We start from the raw sequence: 16,692 nt of genomic DNA on the forward strand, positions 1-16,692 counted from the left end.
ATCTGATGCCCAAGTGACCTCTCGGAAAGGTGCGTTGGGTTAAACCCACTCCTTGTCGGCAGAACCTGGTGAAGCCTTGGCAGCTCTGCGGTAAGGTGGCAGCAGGTTCGAGGCTGACCCAGCGCAGCCCAGACTTTGCCTTTGGAGCTAAAGATCTCCTGGAAGTGCGAGGTTCATCTGCCCCGGGGTGTCTGCTGGGGTCGGGGGCTGGCTCCGGGTGCGGGATTCGGGGAACCGGCCTTCTCCCTGCCTCTGGGGTCCCACACCTTGGTGAAGGGGAGAAGCGGGGCTAAAGCTTGATGAGCGATCTCTGGTCCGGGCAAGGGACCCTGACCGAGCAGCTGAGCTGCCGCCGGGCTCTGTTTCTGCTTCAGCGGGAGCTCTGCAGGCAGGGTTCCACCCGGAGCTGCCCTGGGCGCGTGGGTTAATGAGCTCGTACACCTGATGCCATGCACACTAATTGCCGTGATGTCTTTTGTTTCCTTTACCTTGTTCTCTGCTGCATCTGCTGCTGCGCTGCTGGGGTCTGTCCCTCTGCTCCTGTCTGTCCCTGTATGAATGTCTCTCCTCCTCTGCCTTCCGCTCCCGTTGCCCTCCAGACCAGCGCCCGGCGGCCCAAGGTGAGCAGCTGCGGTCAGGGGGCACTGAGCATCCCCTCGGCGTTCAACAGGAACCCGTTGAGTGCCAGCCCCACGGTGCATTTTCTGTTCTCCTTCCATCTCGTCCGGCAGAGCCTGGAGGAGCTCACAGGCGCGATGTGCTCTGCTGGGGCCCGGCTAAATCGCTGGGGACAACCTATCTGGGCAAAATGTACTCCTCTGGAGTGTGGCTCAGTCACTGGGGACAACCCACCTGGGCAAAATGTCTATAGAAAAGCTTTGTGCTCTTCACTGGAGCTCATCTAACGGAGTGGAGCCTAAAAGCGGCGTAGTGATGCCCAGTCTGGCTGTTGATGTCCCTGTTGATGTTACTGCTTGCTTCTCACTGACTGCCGTTTCCCAGCTTGTCTGGGGTACGTTTCAGTGGGATCTTGAGGTTATCTGTTGGAGGAGAGAGGTGGGAGCCAAGAGGTGTCATCCGGGACCGTATTGATTCCAGCACAGAGAATGGCTCACGTTCTGAGGTCTGCCCCTAGCCAGCAGGACTTGCCTTGCAAAGACAGCAAACAAGGGAGATGATAAATCCTCAAAGCGCTCTGTCATTGCCAATTTACGATTCATAAATGGTGAACAATTTTTTTTTATCTCTTCTGTGAAGGGATGCACTGCAGGGAGGGCTTTATTTTCACTGGCTTGTGCAACAAACTCCAACCAGGGCAGCGATGGATTCGTTCAGTTCCAGGGCAGTTGGGATCCCAGGTGCCAGGCGTCTAGCTTTCCCCTCCCCAAAACCTCTTGCTAGCTGTCATTTTGGCACTGTAGGGCCAGAGCTCAGGCTGAGGTAGGACCTCATGGGGGAAAGGAAAAGTGTGACAGAAGTATATGACCACAAAGTGAGGAGGAGAGTGCACCACTCCTGTAGGTTAGAATTTCCTCTAAAACGTCTCCTCCCCAAACGCTTGAGACCCGACAAGGATTTTGCAGTGAGTCCATGTGATGCATTCGCAGTGAAGCAGAGAAGGGAGCTCAAGGTAAGCAGCTTTTGCGTGCTGGTGTGGATTTTAAGCCAGTTTCCAATCCCAGCCGAGAGCTTACCCTTTGCCAGGGCAAGGCTTGGAGAGCTCTCAGTGGACCAAGTACCATTGCCCTCGATTTGAATGGTGTTCTTGTTCTCTGCAACCTGTGCTGGAGAGGAGCCGCAAGTAGATGTCCTACGGGACCTCCTCCTCCTTCTCCTTTGGCCTCACATCTACGCTGGGCAGGAATTGGACGGAGTTGAGGACACCCCTGCATGTGTGTTGAGATCCGTTGCCCGTGTTGCCCTGGCACTCTGCAGCGTTTTGGGCCCCCCTCGAGCCGTCGCATCCTATTCTGGTGGGGCTCACAGATGTGTCCGGGTCAGATGGAGTCAGCTGGCAGGCTGCTTTCTCCGGCCACTTGGACCTTCCTGGGAAAGGATTTTCAATAGGAACCATTAGTGAAGGCTGTCCAGTAGCTGCGCGGAGGGCTCTGGGAGATGCCGTGCCGCATTTTATCCTTTCTGGAAGTACGTCTCTCCCTTGGACCTTCCCTGACCCCGACTGCCAAGGCCAGGTTGTGGGTCTGCAAAGGTTTCTGGCTCCTCAGATGGGACAAGCAGTGGGACCGTACCAGGTGTGTCCCTGGCGAGGCTGCTCTGCCCCCACAGAAGCTGACACCTCACTCTGTGAAGAGTTTTTAATCCCTAAAGCAGCAGGAACAAGAACAGCATCCTTGTTCAGAGTAGTGTATTTCTTGGAGATAGCGCGTGTGGCTTGGTGCCACGGGGACTGTTCCCAGGCTGGGGCTCGCATCGTCCCTAGGAGAGCCTAGGATCGCACCCGGGAGGGGAAGGCTGAGCTACCAGTCTGTCCATGGAGCGTTTTACCTGTTGCAGTCAATTGGCTCAGATTTGCCCTAAGTAAGGTAGGAGTCGGCAGAAGATCCGACTGCAGCATGGCAAGTGAGCGGCTGCGATCTGCGTCCTGCTGCGGCTTTAGCAGGCGAGTGCAGAGGCGTAGGTGCTGCCCCTGTCTCGGCTGTGTCCGTGCCTGGGCTGAGCCTTGCGAAACTGCAGTGCACCAAAAAGCCAATCTCGAGGAGTAAAATACAAAGTCAGGAAATTAATTTACACACCGTTAGGTACCACAGAGGTGAATGCTCCAGAAATACAGGTCTGTGAGGAGAACAGCAGAGGTTTCTGATGGACCTGGTGCTTTCCTTCAGGCATCGGCTTCCCCTGCTCCCATCACCAAGGTTACACGGCCAGCCTCGCTGCTGGGGTCCCAGCCAGCAATTAATGGCCTCGTAGGCACTGATGAAGCAGCTCACTGCTGCTCTGGTTCCTCCAGGCTCCGCTGGTTTTCCCTGGACTCTGGTGAACTCTTGCTACTCTTTCATTTTCTCCTTCTCTTCCCCTAAAATTCGGTGTTCTGTCCCCACAGCTGGTGTAGGCACAGACAGATGGTGCGGACCTGGGTGCCCACCGCAGCGTGTCCCCAAGCTGCTGGTGGCACTGGCACACGTGCGTGGACACAGCAGCACCTGGCTCAGGCTCCTGCAAATGCTGAGCAGCAGATGTGTCCCGTCATCTTCCCAGATGTGGAGGACGGACAGGGAAAAAACCTTCCCTGCTCCCATCTCGGTGTGCTTTGAGGTTTTGCTGTCTCATCCTCTGGAGCTGGAACACCAAAACCTCTGCAAACGCTACTGAGGACCTGCGTTAGTCCCTGTTTTGTCCCCTCGACACGCTCACTTGGTAGGCAGGGTCTGCCCTCCTGTCCCAGGACCTCGGGCTGTGAGCTGGCCTCACTGTGAAGAGCAGGGAGATGGGTCTGTATCTGTGGCAATGGCATAGGTGGCTGTGGCAGTGCAAGGAATAAATGCGGTACAAAAAGGCAATCTTTTATTGTCCCTGCTATTGCAGGAGGGAGGAGAGGGACTCCTCCTGTCTCAGGCCCGAAAGAGGGCTTGTCTGCTCAGAAAAAGACACGTTTTGGTTTTTTAACTATGTCAGTGGTATAATAAAATTTTACCTTTCCCTTCAACAACTGATTATCTGTGAATTTTGGCCAAGCCAGACTCCTCCCGGCACAGCATAAGATCCCAGCATTCACGCTGCCGGGGAATCTCTGCCGTGGTGCCGGTCCTCGGCACGCTGCAGGTCTGGGTACGGTGAGGGTGCGGATGCGCTCCCTCCAGCTAGAGCTGTTTCATGGGTGTCTCCGCTGTCACCGTGCTCTTCGTTTGTGCTCGAAATGCGAGTCTGGGAGACAGTGGCTGACGGGGAGAAACGCCCTGGTGAAGGGAAACCAGAGCTGAAGTGGTGTTGAAGAGTGCAGGGAGACGGACGGGTCGTGGAAGTGTCTCCCTTGAAACGTGCTCATCTGACCTTCTCCCTTGACCATGTTGTTTTGCAGCCCACTCGGACCCCCAATTCTGCAGCATCCAGCGGCACGGCTGGGCCCTCGGGCTCAGCTGGGCCCTGGGCCCCAGCCTCTGCCTCCGGCGGGGAGATGAGCAGCAGCGAGCCCAGCACGCCGGCTCAGACGCCGCTGGTGGCCCCGGTTATTCCAACTCCCTCCCTGACCTCTCCGGTGGCCCCTCCGGTTCCCTCGCCCACAAAGGTAAGCTGTGGCCCAGGTAAGGTCTCGGCTCTGCCGGCGTGGAGGGTGGTAGCTCCTAAGGGGAGGAGGAGAGAAAACCTGCCACCAGCACTGGTGGGAGGATGAGGAAGAGGAAGAGGGGAAGAAGAGGTCCTGCGATGGGTCCTGGTGCTGGTCAGCGCGCAGGGCTTGCGTGACCGTCTGCAGGGCTGTGCTGGGTCTGCGGGAGGGGGACGGAGGGGAGTGTGCGAGGCATTGGGCAAGGACACACGCAGAAACTGATGCTCCAAAGCCAGGAAGACACTTCCGAAGAGAACTCCATAGCTTACTTCTGTTCCCATTGCACGTTCTCCCTCCCGGGTCCCCGTGGGATACATGCGGTGTCAGAGCAGTTGGGCAGGTGAACATGCGGGGGGTCAAGGCTCTGAGTCAGAGCTTGAACCTGCCAGCGAGGGCAGAGCTCGATGGTGTTAAACCCAGAGGGGGACCTGGGCGCTGCCCCCTCCACCCACTGGTGTTGGGTGAGCTGGAGTGGAGGGACCAGCAGTGGATGCGCTTTGGGGACCCTCCTGCTTTCAGATACAAAGACTGCTTAGAGACCTCCAATACTTCCCAAATGTGGGTATTTCTAATAATTGTATCAGCTTAGTTATTCCATTTTTGATCTTTAAAATAGTTTTCCATTACTTCCGTCCTGCTTTGTATTAATTAGTTAAAAATGGAGCTTGTGAAAGATTTGGGGCATGAGGGCAAAGAATTAATAGCATGAGAGGACAAAGAACTCGCTCTGAGGTTGTGTATTGAGGGAGGGGCTGGAAAAGCCACCACCTGGTGTGAAGAAGGGGTGTCCCCGCGCCCCGAGTCACCCACAAGGACTCTTCATGTTATGGGTGCAAAACCTGTTTGTTGGATAGTACTGGTGGCATCTGTGTGTCCAGGGTTGAGAAAGCAGCAGAGGAGAAATCTGTGTGGTTTTCCTGTAGGTTTTTTCTTTAGAAAGTCTGTTCCTTAATGTCACCCAGCTTTGTGGTTTTAAGCTTTAGTGATGAGGCTGCTTTAACCCTGTGCTACTGCCAGAGGAGGGGGGTCGTGTCCCCTTCTCCTGCCCTTGGCCGCAGCCCCGTGCCCAGGCACCGCTGCGCTGGCGTCAGCCTTTCTCTGGCCGTGGGAGCTGGTCTGGCCGAAAAGGAACCAGCAAATACAGGATCAGTTTTCCCTGGTGGGAGCTCACCGGGGGATTACAGGGATGCTGCTCTGGGATGGAGCGGGCACTGGTGAATAGCACAGGGCCATCTCTGGGGGGGCTATCTGGGCTAATTGAAGACTGACTTGCCGGGGCTTCGGGCAGCCGCCCTGCTCTTTGCGAGGGCTCTCGCAGCAGCTGTGAGGGCTGCAAGCGATGGGAAGTGGGACTGCAAAGTCTGGGTACCAGGGGGAGCCTGGGGTCTCTTGTACAGCACCAACACTTATTTACAGAATTTAAAAAAGATGGGACCTCGGGTGGAACTGGGGTTTTCTTTAAACAGCACGGACACTGGGCTTTCCTCAAAGGTGTGCGGTGATGGGGAACAAGGCGACAGGCGTGAGTGGCAGCGCAGGACGTTCCAGCTGGTGTTAGGGAAGAGCTCTCATGGTGAGGGCGGTCAAACACCAGGGTGGGTCTAGAGGGGCTGCAGGACCTCGTCCTTGCAGACAGCCGGAGCTTGGCCGGACGAGGTCCTGAGCAGCCTGATCCGCTGAGCCCGACTGAGCAAGGAGGTGGAGCAGAGACCTCCACTCACCTCTCCCAGCCTCAGTTATTCTCCCGTTCTGGAAAACACGAGTGTACTTTAGATGTATGATCTGTGCCCAAGGCAGGCCAGCATAACTGAAGGTATTCTCTGTCTCCAGAACAGCTCGGCAGCGTCTCAGTGTCTCCATGAAGGCCAGGTGACCGCTGTCCCCAGGCTCTGGTTTGATGAGTGTGCATGTGGAAATCGCCCCATCAGCTCCATAACGGGGAGCCGAGGGTTTTGCTTTGACCTAACTCGCTCTCCAGTAACAGCTCGTGCCTGGCTGTGCGATACCCGTATAACGGGGTGCTGCTTGAGCGGGGCTTCCCTTGCTGCCCGGGCAGCTCTGCAGTTACAGCACAGCCGTTGAGAACCACAGTGCCAACCTCGCCGGTGTTTTAAAGCCTTTCCCCTTGGAGCGTAAGAGGCTTGTGGCAGGGAACGGTTATAGCTGATGGGACGTGACCCCCCGGGGGGGCTGCGTTTGCATCTCGTTGGAAATCTCAAGCCTGTGTCCCTTTTTCCATGCACTGGCTTTCATTTCAGCCACTGTTGGCTTTGGACTGAAGATAATGCGGCAGGACACGGCTGCAGAGCTGTGTCACTGGACTGGTGTTGGTACCGTCCTCGGGCCGTATCTTTTGCTACAGGTAAAGCTGGTTTCATGATGAAGCCCAAGGAGTGCAGCCCAAATACACTCAGAGCAGAAGGGGGTGAATTCAGAGGGGTACTGGTCAGCCAGCGGTGCTGCGGGACGGCCCGAGGCACCCACCTCTCTGCGGGGAATGGGCTAGAAAAGCCTCGGGGAAGTCTGGGGCCGCTGTGCAAGCCGATCTGGGGTGCACAGCAGAGACCATTTGAGGATTTGCCCTGCTGAGGCAGGAGGGGTCCCGGGTTTTGGGCTTGTACCCTGCTCGCCCCCGTAGAGCTGCCCTGGGTCTGACACACCGAGCCCCGGGTAGGGAGCGCGGGGGAGACCCCCCCCTCCAAAGGTCTGTCGGGGGGTGTTGGGGAGGAAGAAAGGGGAGCAGCTCGCCCCGAGCGCAGTGAACTTGCGGCACGAATGCACAGCCTGCGGTGCGCCCTGCATGTGTGTGTGTGTGTGTGCGAGCATGTTTGTGAAGTACGCGCTGATCACTAAACGCACTGCGGCTGGAAGGCAGTACCCTCCTGCCCCTTGGGCTGGCGGACCCTTGCTGCCCCATCTCGTTCTGTTTATGAAAACGTGTTTCTTGCATGCCATTGCTCTGCTCCGAGTGGGAGCAGGAGAAGAGTTACTGATGGGTGAACTTGGACATGTTAGTGGTGGGGGGTTTGGGGGTTTTGTTTTTTAAAAGATTTAGGCATCTGTAGATCCCAGTGAAATCAAAAGCAAGGTGCTCAGGACCTTTTGCCAGCCAAAAGGTTTTTGTCAGTGTGTCGAGGAACATTCATCGTGTGTTGCACGTGTAGTAAAACTCAGCAGATTAAAATTTTGCGGTTGGACTTGATCTTTGAGGTCTCTTCGAACCATGACGATTCTATGATTCTATGAAAATGACAGACGGACTCTGTAGCTGCAAGTGTGGAGTGACCTGTTCTTCTAAAAGTGCCCCAGTAATGATGCCAAAACACAGGCTAGCTGATGGGTCGGGTTCTGTGGGGGTTAAATTAATGTATCTGGAGCTCTCTCCAAAGGACGTTGCTGCTCCTTTCGGTAATTCTTGGTTTGATGTTGTAGGAGGAGGAAAATTTGCGTTCTCAAGTCAGGGACCTGGAGGAGAAATTGGAGACTCTGAAGATAAAGCGAAATGAAGACAAAGCGAAGCTGAAAGAGCTCGAGAAGTACAAGATCCAGCTGGAGCAGGTGCAAGAATGGAAGAGTAAAATGCAAGAACAACAGGCTGATCTCCAGAAACGTTTAAAGGAGGCCAAAAAGGTGAGCATCCCTGGGGAGCTGGGCAGCTCCGGTCCTGGGGCTTGCACAGGCAGAGGTGATTCCAGGGCAGATGTGTGTGGGTTTTTTTTTTTATGAAATACCAGCTAGCATTAAACTGTATGCTGTCCTGACTCCTGTCCTCTGAATACATGCTGGGTCCTCGGATGGCCTCTGACCTCCCACATCGCCGTTCTCTCCCATGTAAATGTTGGTTTAGACCTTGAGCTGCCAGTGCAAATCCCAGATGCAGTCAGTGTGTGCCACACGTTTAATGCAGCGTGCGAGCATGGTGCCAGCTGTGTCTGGTCCGTCGTGGCGGTGGCACATGCACCTTGTCCTGGAGCTGAAGTCACAGCTTCATCCTCTGACCGCAGTAGGTGTCAGAGCAGACGGAGCCTTTGGGTGGGCTTTGCACAGTCCTGCAAAGGCACCGGAGATGTTGGGCATCCCAGAGTTTGCTTTGCTTTTTGCTGCCAGCCTGCCCCATCTGTCAGACAGCCTGGCCTTTGAGGCAGGAATGTCTGGTCTGTCCAGGAGTCGATTCCTCAAGTTTCAGTCTTGTGCAGGGTAAGATAAGTTGACGTTAGAGGTGGTTTCCTTTAATAGATGGGGATGAAGAGTGTGATAGTTAAAGAGCAAGTCACGCATCTCGATGTGCAGGGTGGGTGTCTGAGCGTGGCAGCAGCCGCGTTTCTCCGGTTTAATCTGCTGGTGCAGGTCTGCCAGCACTGTGGGAGAGGCACCATTCAGATTCCAGACCTGCTGATAAACTGCCAGTCCTGCCTTCCAAAGCTTAAGTAAAGCTCCTGGAGATCTCGCAACTGACTTCAAAAATCAGCGGACCCCAGCAGCTTTAGGAGCGTTGCCATGCATTGAGGTTTGCGATCTGGCTGGAAGAGCCAGCCCTGTAGGAAGAGGCTCACTGGTGATGCCGCGGGATCTGATGCTGACTGTGCAGGGCTAAAGCTTTCCCGCTGTCCCAACGCCTGAATCTCTTGAACGATTTTTAAAACTGCCACAACTGTGTGGTGGAAGGTAGTTTTTTTCCCCCTGCACTTGTCTTTGATTCTCCAATGCTTGTGAGGCAGCAGCTTGTCCTTCCTCTTGCTTGCTTTTGCCTTACATTAAAGTGATATATTCGGAAAGTGAGCAGTATATTCCTGTACAGTACTCATGGCTTAAAGCAGTTACATCCCAACGTGGTTTCGTTTTAAATACAGCGTTAATATAAGCTTTTGCTTTGTTGTACTGAGTTGATATTCAGCACCAAATCTCTGAAGCAAGCTGGAACATCTCAGGCGCTGTTCTTCAACAGTGGCTAGATGATCCAGTCCTCTGGAGCCTCGTCTGAGCTGAGCAGTGGCAGGTGCCTGGGGAGGCTGAGGGGCGTCTGAGGGGTCTTACTGATGTCTATAAATACCTGTTGGGGGGAAGTAAAGGCGGCAGAGCCAGACTCTTCTTTGTGGTGCCCACTCGAGTGCAAGAAGAAAGGGGCACAAACCAAAATACAGGAAACTTGGTTTAAACCTAAGAAAAAAACTTTTTCCTGTAAAGGTGACCAAATACTGGAGCAGGTTGCTCAGAGATGTTTGGGGTCTCCATCCCTGGGGATGTGTGAGGCACAACCGTGATGGATGGGGTCCTGGGCAGCTGGACCCTGCTGCCCCTGCTTGGGCAGGGCTTGGAATGGGCAGGGGTCGGAGTGGATGATCTGCAGGGGTCAGAGTGGGCAGGGGTCGGCGTGTGGGTTGTGTTAGTCGTTCTGCAGGGCGCCCAGCCTATGTCAGCCAGTCCTGCGTGCTCTGGTGACCGGGTGTAAATGGGTGCTCCCTTCCCCATACACCGTGTCTTTCCTGGCCTGCTCTGGAGTGGGTTCCTCTCTCCAGTGCCTTCCTGGAGGGTCCTGATCCTGACTGTCTAAGGTAGACTTTAATTTGTTAAAACTCCTCTTCCTTTAGCTAAACTAATACATTTTGAGCTCCTACCCTGCAGGGCTGGTTGGTATGAGTCACTGCCAGTGAAAGCCACAGGGCTTTGGAGCTAACCAATCTTAGCGTCGCTCATTATCGAGAACATTTCTCCTGTGGCAGCTCTGCCTTTGCTGTGCCCTGCCCTGGGCTGTCATCGCTCTGCCCTGGGCTGTCATTTGCGATGTCTGCTGCAGGCTGGTGCTTTCCCTCTTCCTTTCTCCCCAGGGACGGGTGACCTGCTCTGGGCAGAGGGCAGGACTCCAGCCCTGCTGGCCAAGGAGCTTGTGCTTCTCTCTGCCCTGGTTTTCCAGGGTGGATTCTTGGTTTCTTTCCCCAGGGATTTATTTGATTGTCTGCTCCAGCACAAGCCTACATATTTTCTGTCTTCATATCTCTCTCCTCACCTGCAGATGGTTTTTCTGCTGGGCTCTTCTGTGGATGGGAGAAGGTGTGAAGCAGGGGGGAGGCCCCAGGAGGGGTGAGGTGGGCACCCTGGAGCACTGGCAGTGGGCCTTCCCCTCTCAGCCCAGATAAGCTGTCCTTAATTGGGCTTGATACTCCTTTGGGAGAGCTGTGAGATACATAATTGTCTGAGGCTCGTTGTTGGTGAGAGGGGTCTCTCCATCGTTGGCCGTGGGCTTCCAGGGCCTCCTCACCTCACATGTGCTTGACTGCAGGAAGCCAAAGATGCCTTGGAAGCCAAGGAGCGCTACATGGAGGAGATGGCAGACACTGCCGATGCCATTGAAATGGCAACCCTGGACAAGGAGATGGCAGAAGAGCGAGCAGAGTCCCTGCAGCAGGAGGTGGACTCCCTAAAAGAGAAGGTGGAATATCTCACGATGGACCTGGAGATCCTGAAGCATGAGATTGAAGAGAAAGGTGGGAAGGGGTCGGCTTTTGCATCGTCTCAACCTGGGTCCCACTGCACAAGGGATCTCCTCACTGGCGAGGAGAACGCTTGACTGCTTTGGAGCAGTGGTGCCTCCTCGCTGCTGATTGTGGTGGGACTGAGGCTTTCCCTCTGTGATTTCCCCCGGCAGCCTCGGGGGCTTTCTGCCACGTCCCCAGCCCTGCTCGGCCGGCACAGGTGCGGCCATCACACATGGGCAAGTCAGCAGCAGCTCAGTTTCATCCTCACGTGGGTACCGGTCTCACTGAGAAGGCAGAGATGGGGCTGCTGCGCTTTTGAGTCGGGGAACAAGTGTTCCTGTCCTAGCCTTAGAGGAGCTCAGGCTTAGTTTTAATGGTTGTCATCGCTGGGGACAGTGGATCCCGCCCCAAAAGGTGTTTGACTGGGACAGACTTTATGTGGGAGTAACACAACTGCTTTTGTTGCTTACTGATCCAACCTCCCAGCTTTACACTGAGCACAGCTTCAAAACCAGTGCATTACCCTGGTTTTGGTTCCCCTGGGGCCCTTTTAGCTCTTGGTATTCAAGGTGAGCTTTAAAAATTACACACAGCAGGAAATGAGCCAGCCTTTAAACACTTGTAGTGTTGGTATTCACCTGAAAACAAAATTGAACCTGTAGAAGGAGCAGCTGATCAGGCAGCCTGGCTGAGGGACATGACAGAAAGGTAGACGTGTTGAGGGACTGTGAAAATGTGGGAAAGACAGGAATAGTCTGCAGGGGATGTGGAAATTACTGAGATGAGCAACGTCTTTGATTTGAGTTTGCTTTCACTGAATTGTGAGGGCAGGAGGGTTGAGAGCTGAGAACACTCACGGTGTCCAGCGATATGTGACTCTGCCAGAGCCCAGCGGCTGCTCAGGTACAGACTGCGGGTTGGTACCGTGGTTCTTCGTCTGCACCAACTGGCTTTGGTGGCATCGGGGGAATCTCTCAGCCTACGAGTGCCAGTGTTATGCAGCAGGCTTCAGCTTTGCTTGGCTGCAGGAGAGGGACTGATGTGTTTCCCCTTGGTGTGACATAGCTGTGCTCTTACTGGTGTTTGTAATGTCACTTAGCGTTAAGAGAAGTGGATCTATTTCTGCACAAGCAGAATAATGCTTCCTTTCTATCGCAGGCTCGGACGGAGCAGCATCCAGTTATCAAGTCAAACAGTTGGAAGAGCAAAACGCGAGACTCAAGGAAGCTCTTGTAAGGTAGGAGACCACTTGTGCTCCCCAAAAGCTGTGATGCTGCCGATGAAGCTCCTTCCTACGGCATCTCATGCTCTCTTGATCTAACAGCAGTTTGTGTCAGAGACCCACATGCTTTTCCAGAGCAGCCGATGTAGCACCTGCTAGCTGGTCTTGGGTTGTTTCTGAGCTCTGGTGCCCCTTTAAGCATGCAACAAAAAAGGCAGAATCTCTTTGTCACTGAAGACCAGTGTAGATCGGGAGGAAATGAGCCTCTTCAGAAAGCTTCTGTATTTCATTTCTCTGTGTATGCAGCGCTCTGCTTCTTCAGTGCAGCTGCAGGTTTATTCAAGCAGCCTGTACAGGACAGGTTCTCCAGACACTGCTTCAGGTTTCTTGACCCTGCTCGGCACTGGGACCTGGTTGTTGCCTTTCCCATCTGCCAGGGCTTGGGGCTTTGTGGCTTTTCCTTCTGGGAGCCACGTGTGCTTTAGCCTGGAGGTTCAGGTGGGGTCCCTCTGGTAAGCACACACTGCTTGCTGTCCCACCTCGCTCAACCCGTGTGGCTGTGGTTCAGCATGTGCAGGGAACAGCTTGTGCTTAAAGTCAGTTATTCCTGTAGGCCAGGAACAGGGAGAGGACGTGGGAGTGTCCCCTCCTGATAGGAAACACAAGAAACTGCCTTGCAAGGACTTCCGAAGCAGTGGGTGTTGGGGGGGAGGTATAAAGAAGGTCCAAGTGAGAGGAGCTGCCAGCACCTGCACTCCCTGGGCAGAGCCAGTTCGGGGCTGTTAGCAGAGCTGTTCGCGCAGGGGCCTGGACGTACACATAAGCAAAGCTCTGTTCTCAGTGTGTAACGAAGCGCCTTTCCTTCTCTGTGCTTTGTCTTTTCTTTGCTGCTGACCTTCTCTTTTACACTGTGAAAGGCTGTGAATGTGACTTATTTTTCTTTGCTCGTTGGGTTCTTCCATTCTGTGCTTTAGCCTGCCCCATTTACAGTAATTTGTTCCTGCCTGTCTCTGTTGCCTCTTTTTCCACATCCCCTCTCCCCTCTCTCCTCTCCATCCCCTGTTGCTCTCATTCATTCAAACGCAGGTGCCGTCTCAGGCACCGATTCACCCCATCCCTCGCTGTTAATGGGCTGTTTTCTGGGGACGCTGCTCGTGTCCCCACCGGGCAGGGACTGCCAGAGGCTCTGTTGGAGCTCTGCTCCCGCTGCCGATGGGCCCCTAGGCGCCGGCGTGGGCGGGGGGCCCTGACTCTGCTGGTGCCCACCAAGAGCAATGTCTGGGAAGGGAACGACTTCTCTTGCTCTAGTACCTGGGTCTCTGCTGGGGTCGTGATGGGTCTGGTTGCTCTGTCAAAGGATGCGGGACTTGTCTGCATCAGAGAAGCAGGAGCATGTGAAGCTTCAGAAGCAAATGGAGAAGAAAAACACAGAGCTGGAGTCCCTGCGTCAGCAGAGGGAGAAGCTTCAGGAGGAGGTGAAGCAGGCAGAGAAAACGGTTGATGAACTAAAGGAACAGGTGAGTCCATTGGGGAAGGACAGGTGGGGAGGGGAAGTTTGAGACCGTTTGGGGCATGGAGCAAGAGCTGTCAGGTGAGCCATGGTCACCTCCTGGCACAGAGCGCTTTCTGTCAGTCGCTCTTGGAGAGCCACGCTCGGTGATACCATCGCAGGGACTAGTACTGCTGTGTCCCTGTGCAAAAGCACACCCTGTTCCAGCAGTGGAACTGTGCTGGACTCGGCTTGGCCATGGGGTGGCTCTTGGACATAGGATGTGGATGTTGTGTCGTGCTTTCCAAGGCTGATCTGTGCTTGCTGCTTGCTCAGTGCTGATCCATCCCATCTTCCTGCTTGGATGACCTTCATGAGCCTTATTCCTGGCCAGGCTGAGACGTCGGTGCAGGTGTGGGGCAGCCCTTAGGAAGCCCCCAGGGAGGATCTACGTTCACTGCAGAGCAGCCTGTGCAATTCCACCAAACTGCTGTTCTGAGAGAAGCTGGCCTCACGCTCTCTGCGCATTAGCCGGAGTTACGTGGGAGGTGGGCTGTTAGCAGGGGCGATGCTACTTAATGCAAAGAGACTGAGATGCCCATTCCTCCTTTAATACTGTAAGCATATGAGCACTCCCCTAGGTCCTCAGGGGGACAGGGAGCTTGGAAAGCACTGTCACAAGTCTGCGAAGAATCGACCTGAAGGTCAGCATCATTTATGCTGACCCGAAACTGTTCAACCTTGTGCCCTGATGCTGCAGCTAAAGAGCCAGTAACATCTCCAAGAGCCAAAGCCAAGCCTTTCTTTTCATGTGCCCTTCCTTCTGAGGCTGCTGGCTCCCCAGGATGGGGAAACGGATTTATCAGCCGTGTCCCACAGCTTGGCAGAGTGATCCCACAGTGGTATAAAAGGATTTTTGAGCTGCTTGCTGCAGCGTGTTGAGCTCCGGGTTGGAGTGTGATGTGGTGTGTGCTTTTGCAGGTGGATGCTGCTTTGGGTGCTGAAGAGATGGTGGAGACTCTGACGGAGAGAAACTTAGACCTGGAGGAGAAGGTCCGGGAGCTGCGTGAGACTGTTGGAGACCTGGTAAGACGGACTCCTCTGGAGGGAGGGCTGGTACTGGAGGGCTTGTGCCGCTGCCTTCGTGCCTGGCGTGTGCTGGGCTGATGCAAGGGCTGGTCCCGCTGCCTGCCTGGCGGTGAGGCTGCCCGAGGCACTGGGAACTGCCTGGCTGTGGTGCCAGAGGGAACTGGGGAACTCCTCTACAGGCATTGTGCTCAATGCCGCTTCCAAGCAGTGCACCCTTCTGCTCTGCAGAATATGCCCCTTACACCCCGAGGTGCTCCTCTGCCCTACTCTGAAAGTGCCCACCTGCCCTCGCTTGCTAGGTCATGGTGTAACCGCGTCCTGTTCCCTTGCCAGGAAGCCATGAACGAGATGAATGACGAGCTGCAGGAAAACGCCCGGGAGACAGAGCTGGAGTTACGGGAGCAGCTGGATATGGCGACGGCGCGGGTCCGCGAGGCAGAGAAGCGTGTGGAGGCTGCGCAGGAGACCGTGGCTGACTACCAGCAGACCATCAAAAAATACAGAGAGCTGACGGCACACCTTCAGGTGCGGCCCTTTGGTGCCCACCGTGGGCCAGTTCCCACTGGAGCCATCCGTGCTCCTCTGGGAGCCCACCTGGGTGACGAGGAGAGCAAGCACATGTAGGCAAGAGCGTTCCCAGAGGAGGTGGTCCCTGGGGGCAGAGATGGCAGGCTACCCTCCTGCTCTCGGGGGCGATGGGTAGAACACAGATGGCTGATGCCTGAGAGCTGGTTCCTCGCTGAGCTTTCCTGGGGACTTCTTGTGACCTCTGACAGCCCTGCCTGTCCTTCTGCCTGTGTCCAGATGGGTCTCGCTGGCAGAGCCCCTGCTGAAGTCAGCACTAAATACTTCTGAGCACACAGCTGTTGCAGCCTTTCGCTGTGCTGTGCTGCTTGTGCTCCAGGCTTGGAAACCGAGTCCTGGAAAAACCAGAATAGTGTGGGGTTGTTCCAGCACTGGGCTTGGTTCTCCTGGGCCTTGCTGGCAGTGAAAGGAGGTGGGTAATGAGTCTGTGTGGATTCCTTGGCTTTAAAACAGCGTGCTGTCAGCCGAGCATTTGGAAAGCACTTGCATTCCTCTCCCTTGGTTCCATCCATCATTGTGCATGTTGCACAATGAGCCCCCGGTGCTCCCCCGACCCTCCCCGAGGAAGGGGGCATCGAGGGGTTAGGTGTGGATGTACTGCAGAGGGTGTGGGGTTACAGCTCTCCTCTGCGCTGGTGCTCCGTGTGGCTTATCGCAGCTTCTTTCTGTGCTCAGGACGTGAACCGAGAACTGATGAGTCAGCAAGAAGCATCTGCTGAGAAACAGCAGCAGCCTCCTCCCGAGATGTTTGACTTCAAGATTAAATTTGCAGAGACAAAAGCCCACGCTAAGGTAGGGCCAGCTGGGGAGCTGCGCACCAGGTGTGGGAACCGAACGGGGCGCCTTCATCCCCGTGTGTGAGGCTCCTGAAACGGTGGCACCGAGGCATGGCACCGGCGTGTGGGTGCCAGGCTCGTGGTGGGGCTGACCCTGGGGCACAGCTCTCGGTCGTGGTGGCCTGTGGTGCTCGTGCCGGCTGTGGGGACAGGCTGAGGCGGCTGTCAGGAGCTGGGAGGAAGATGGGGCACAGAATGGAAAGGAGGAAGGTACAGCCTGTGGCACACAGACTGTCAATGGACTGTGGACGTGTGCAGGGAAGGCTTAATTGAATAGGGCAGGTTAATCAAGAGGAAAAACAAATCTGCCTCTGCTTCTGTGTGGTTTGTGTGCCGCGGGGTTGGCGTGGGCTGTGCAGAGATTTCCCTGCTCTGCTCCTGGCCATGCTGTGGCCAAAAGGCCCTGAGATACTTTTATTGCTGCTGCTGCCCACCAGTGGAACCGGGCTCTTGCTGTACCCAGGGTTAGACCAGAGCTCCAGACCAGTCCCTGGGCACCTCCGCAGAGCGCCAGTTGGTAATAACACAAAATGTTTCCTGTGACAGCCAGGGAGCAAGGCGTTAGCTGTGTCCCAGGAGGAAAGAGGTTCCCGCTTGTTAAAATAGTGAATGGGCTGGGATGCAGTGGGCTGGGGAGGGGGCTGAGCAGGCTGCCTTGACCGTGTGTCTCCTGCAGGCGATCGAGATGGAGCTGCGGCAGATGGGAGCGCCGCCGG

At 55.3% G+C, this 16,692-nt stretch overlaps 1 protein-coding gene across 1 annotated transcript in view; it reads left to right on the top strand.

Moving 5' to 3' along the window:
• Positions 1-599: 599 nt before the first annotated feature.
• The window catches only part of DCTN1 (dynactin 1), a gene marked incomplete at its 5' end in the record, with an annotated part of 22,423 nt that continues 6,330 nt past the window's right edge, over positions 600-16,692 (top strand). The window contains 10 exons of the mRNA XM_009696036.1: positions 600-620; positions 4,037-4,243; positions 7,715-7,912; positions 10,560-10,764; positions 11,914-11,992; positions 13,335-13,494; positions 14,448-14,552; positions 14,889-15,080; positions 15,816-15,932; positions 16,653-16,687. Coding sequence (XP_009694338.1) covers positions 600-620; positions 4,037-4,243; positions 7,715-7,912; positions 10,560-10,764; positions 11,914-11,992; positions 13,335-13,494; positions 14,448-14,552; positions 14,889-15,080; positions 15,816-15,932; positions 16,653-16,687 — 1,319 coding nt within the window. The remainder of the gene's footprint in view (positions 621-4,036; positions 4,244-7,714; positions 7,913-10,559; positions 10,765-11,913; positions 11,993-13,334; positions 13,495-14,447; positions 14,553-14,888; positions 15,081-15,815; positions 15,933-16,652; positions 16,688-16,692) is intronic.

This window comes from Cariama cristata, unplaced genomic scaffold, assembly GCF_000690535.1.
Source record: "Cariama cristata isolate BGI_N322 unplaced genomic scaffold, ASM69053v1 scaffold14512, whole genome shotgun sequence".
Taxonomy (NCBI): Eukaryota; Metazoa; Chordata; class Aves; order Cariamiformes; family Cariamidae; genus Cariama; species Cariama cristata.